The 4,243-nt window shown below is 46.9% G+C and overlaps 1 protein-coding gene across 1 annotated transcript in view; it reads left to right on the top strand.

Annotated features, from left to right (window-relative positions):
* Nucleotides 1-19: 19 nt before the first annotated feature.
* LOC109926553 (serine/threonine-protein kinase MRCK alpha-like) overlaps nt 20-4,243 on the top strand; it is a 61,370-nt gene continuing 57,146 nt past the window's right edge. Inside the window, exon 1 of the mRNA XM_048619629.1 lies at nt 20-203. Within this exon, the coding sequence (XP_048475586.1) occupies nt 20-203 (184 nt within the window). The remainder of the gene's footprint in view (nt 204-4,243) is intronic.

Raw genomic sequence — 4,243 nt, 5'->3', positions numbered from 1 at the left:
AGACAGGGAGACAGGGACCATGTCCGCTGAAGAGCGTTTGCGGGATTTGGAGCAGCAGATGGTGCAGGCAGCGCCTGGTTTTGGAGAGGCGGAACCCCGCCTGAGTGTGGAGTGCCTGCTCGATCTGCTGCTGTGCCTTTACTATGAGTTCAGCAGCTCCCCGCTCCGAAAGGATCCGAATATCGCCAGCTTTCTGCAGTGGGGTAAGTCCCTGAGTGTGTGTGTGTGTGTGTGAGAGAGAGAGAGAGAGAGAGACAGGTTTAACTTCAGCAGTTCAATTTCTCAGTGTTATCAGGGTGGACCTGGACTGGGGGAGCCTTCCTGCGGCTAGCACTGGGCTGAAACCTCTCCAAAGTGCAATTTCATAGTCTGTGGTTCAAGCATGTTTATAGATTTCAATGTCCCTCCAACTCTCTCTGTAACCTTGGACAGTCATCAGGAACCCTGTCTGATTCCCCTTCTCTCTCTCTCACCCTGGAGATCACTGCGAGTGTTTGATGGGGGGACAGTGTACGGGAAGTTTTACTCAGTATGTAATCCCGTGCTGCCCCTGTCCTGGGAGTGTTTGATGGGCGGAACAGTGTAGAGGGAGCTTTACTCTGTATCTAACCCCGTGCTGTCCCTGTCCTGGGAATGTATGATGGGGAGGACAGTGTAGAGGGAGCTTTACTCTGTATCTGACCCCGTGCTGTCCCTGTCCTGGGAATGTATGATGGGGAGGACAGTGTAGAGGGAGCTTTACTCTGTATCTGACCCCGTGCTGTCCCTGTCCTGGGAATGTTTGATGGGGAGGACAGTGTAGAGGGAGCTTTACTCTGTATCTGACCCCGTGCTGGTGCCTGTCCTGAGAGTGTTTGATGGTGACAGTGTAGAAGAAGCTTTACTATTAGGTTAAAATAGTAGAGGGATCTGTACTTTGTATCTAACCCCATGCTGTCCCTGTGCTGGGATTGTTTGATAGAGAAAGTATCGAGAGACATTTAATTTCTGTTCAAAAGAGGCGAGGTAGCTTTACTTTCAGTTCATTGAGCTTTACTCTGTATCTAACTCCATTCTGTAGCTGCTGTGGAAGTGTTTGATGGGACTAGGTAGGAGCTTCATTCTGTATCTGACCCAAAGTACAAGAATTGTTGCAGAATAAATACAATTTGAGCATTAACGTAGCACATAGGACTATCCCACACACTGTAAGATAATAATATGTGTGTGCTTATGTTGATTGCCCCTCTGGGGTAGAGGATTCCAAAATTTCCCTCCCCTTTGCATGAAGATAAGTCCAAACTCCTTACCCTGAGACTGTGCCCCCTGGTTCTAGGTGCCTACTTTCTTCATGCATCCACCTTACAAAGCCCTGTAAGAATATTGTATTCTTCAATCAGATCATCTCTTTGAAACTCCAGGGAATACAGGTCCAGGTTTCTCAATGTCTCCTCATTGGTCATCTCAAGGAAACAGTCTGGGAGCCTTCATTGCCCATCCTCACAGACTACAATAGCTTCCCTAATGTAAGGGAACATAAAGTCTACACAATATTCTAGAGATAGTAGGAACTGCTGATGCTGGAGTCTGAGGTAACAAGGTGTAGAGCTGGATGAACATAGCAGGCCAGACAGCATCAGAGGAGCAGGAAAGCTGATGTTTCGGGTCCTCTGATGCCTGGCCTGCTGTGCTTATCCAGCTCTACACCTTGTTATCTTATTTTACACAATATTCCAGTTGCGTCTCACCAAGGCTCCAAATAATTGAAGCAAGGCATCTTTATTCCTGTACTCAACTCTGTTACAATAAAGATTATGCCTTCCTCAGCCTTGCTTAGCATTACCTGTTGCTCTGTTTGGGTTCTATCACTCAGCTCCTGACCTCATCATAGACTTGGTACAAATGTGGACTGTAGAGTTAAAAGCCAGGCATGAGGTGAGAGTGACAGCCCTAGACATCAAGGTAACATTTGACTGAGTGTGGCATCAAGGAGCCCAGGTAAAGCTGGAGTTAGTGAGACTCTGAGGGGAACCAAAACAGAAATTGCTGGAAAAGCTCAGCAGGTCTGGCAGCATCTGTGGAGAGAAATCAGAGTTAACGTTTCGGGTCGAGTGACCCTTCCTCAGAACTCCAGGAGAATCAAGGAAAACTCTCCAATGGGTTGAAGTCTTAACTGACACATGGGAAGATGGTCGTGGTTGTGGGAGGTCAATTATCTCAGCTCCAGGAGTTCCTCAGGGTAGTGTCCTAGGCCCAACCATCTTCAGCTGCTCCATCAATGACCTTCCCTCCATCATAAGGTCAGAAATGGGGATGTTTGTTGATGATTGCACAATGTTCAGCACCATTCGTGACTCCTCAGATACTTAAGCAGTCCATGTTCCAATATAACAAGATCTGGACAATATCCAGGCTTGAGCTGACAAGTGGCAAGTAACATTCGTGCCACACAAATGCCAGGCTCTGACCATCTTCAATTCGAGACAATCTAAACATTCAACGGTGTTACCATCACTGAATTCGTACCCCCCTCCATCAACAACCTGGGGATTACCACTGGCCAGAAACTGAACTGGGCTAGCCATATAAACACAGTGGCTACAAGAGCAAGTCAGACATTAGGAATACTGCAGCGAGTAACTCCCCTCCTGACTCCCCAAAGCCTGTCCCACCATCTACAAGACACAAGTCAGGAGTGTGAGGGAATACTCCCCACTTGCCCCTGGATGGGGGCAGCTCCAACAACATTCAAGACCTTGACACCATCCAGGATAAAGCAGCCCCCCCTTGATTGGCACCACATCCACAAACATCCCACTCCCTCCACCCACCGACACTCAGTAACAGCAGTGTGTACCGTCTACAAGATGCACTGCAGAAATTCACCAAAGATTCTCAGACAGCACCTTCCAAACCCACGACCACTTCCATCTAGAAGGATAAGGGGCAGCAGACACATGGGAACACCACTCCTTGGTATTTCACCCCTGAGCTACTCACCATTCTGGCTTGGAAATACATCGGCTATTCCTTCTGTGCTGTTGGGTCCGGATCCTGGAATTTGCTCCGTTATAGTGTTTTGATTGTATCCATGCCAGATTTAGAGAAGGTGATGGCATAGTGGTCATGTCACTGGGCAGATAATCTAACCCCAGGCTAATGATCTAGAGGTATGGGTTGGAAGGCGGTGAAATTTGAGTTCAGTGGAAAGATATCTGGAATAAAGTTGGCCGTGCAACCATTGTCAATTGTTGGAAAAACCCATCCGGTTCTCTAATGCCTTTTAGGGAAGGAAATCTGCCATCCTTATCCAGTCTGGCCTGCGTGTGACTCCAGATGCACAGCAATGTGGTTGACTCTTAATTGCCCCCTGGGATAATTAGGTATGGTCTATAAAAACGCCCACATCCTGGGAACAAATATGAACAAATCAATTGTAGGAAGTCACCGTCACTTTCTCCAGGGCAACCCAGAGATGGGCAGTAAATGCTGGCCGAGTCAGTGACCACCACATCTCCAAATAGAGTCATAGACTCATAGAGATGTACAGCACGGAAACAGACCCTTCGGCCCAACTTGTCCATGCCGACCAGATATCCTAAATTAATTTAGTCCCATTTGCCAGCATTTGGCCCACATCCCACTTACATGGTTGTCTAAATCCTCTTGAAGCCTCTCTGGATCCTCCACACCGCTCCCATTCCCACCAAGATAAGAATCGTCAGTATGTTTGGAAGTGTTAGATTTGTTCCCCATATTTGTGAATTGAGTAGTAAGATTTTATGGTATTTCAGAATAGGATCATTTTTCACCAAGGTGAAGCCTGCTCATTTCTGAAACAATGGTCGTGGGGACAACCTATCTCTGCTGGAGAGAGAAGCTGGGGCTTGATTTTATATCTGGTCTGAAAGCCGACATCTCAGATACTTTCCTATTTCATGACATGGGGAGTGGTGCTAAGCTCAGCATTTGTGGCTCATCCTAAGTGCCCTGCTCAGTCATTTCAGACAGCAGATAAGTGTCATTGCTATGGACCTGGAATCATATATAAGATTTATTAAGATGGCAGATTTATTCCCTAAAGGAGCATTAGTGAACCACATGGATTCTTAATAACAATTGCTGTCAGCTGAGGCTAATTTTCAACGAGTTAAATTTAAATTCCACTAGCTATGGTACTATTTTGCCAAAGCATTATTAGTGTCTGTGTGTGCGCATGTCTCTGTCTCTGTCTCTGTCTCTGTCTCTGTCTCTGTCTCTGTCT

Source organism: Rhincodon typus, chromosome 43 (assembly GCF_021869965.1).
Source record: "Rhincodon typus isolate 14 chromosome 43, sRhiTyp1.1, whole genome shotgun sequence".
NCBI lineage: Eukaryota > Metazoa > Chordata > Chondrichthyes > Orectolobiformes > Rhincodontidae > Rhincodon > Rhincodon typus.
The sequence above is the reverse complement of the archived record's forward strand: the minus strand, read 5'-3'. Positions and strand labels throughout refer to the sequence as shown.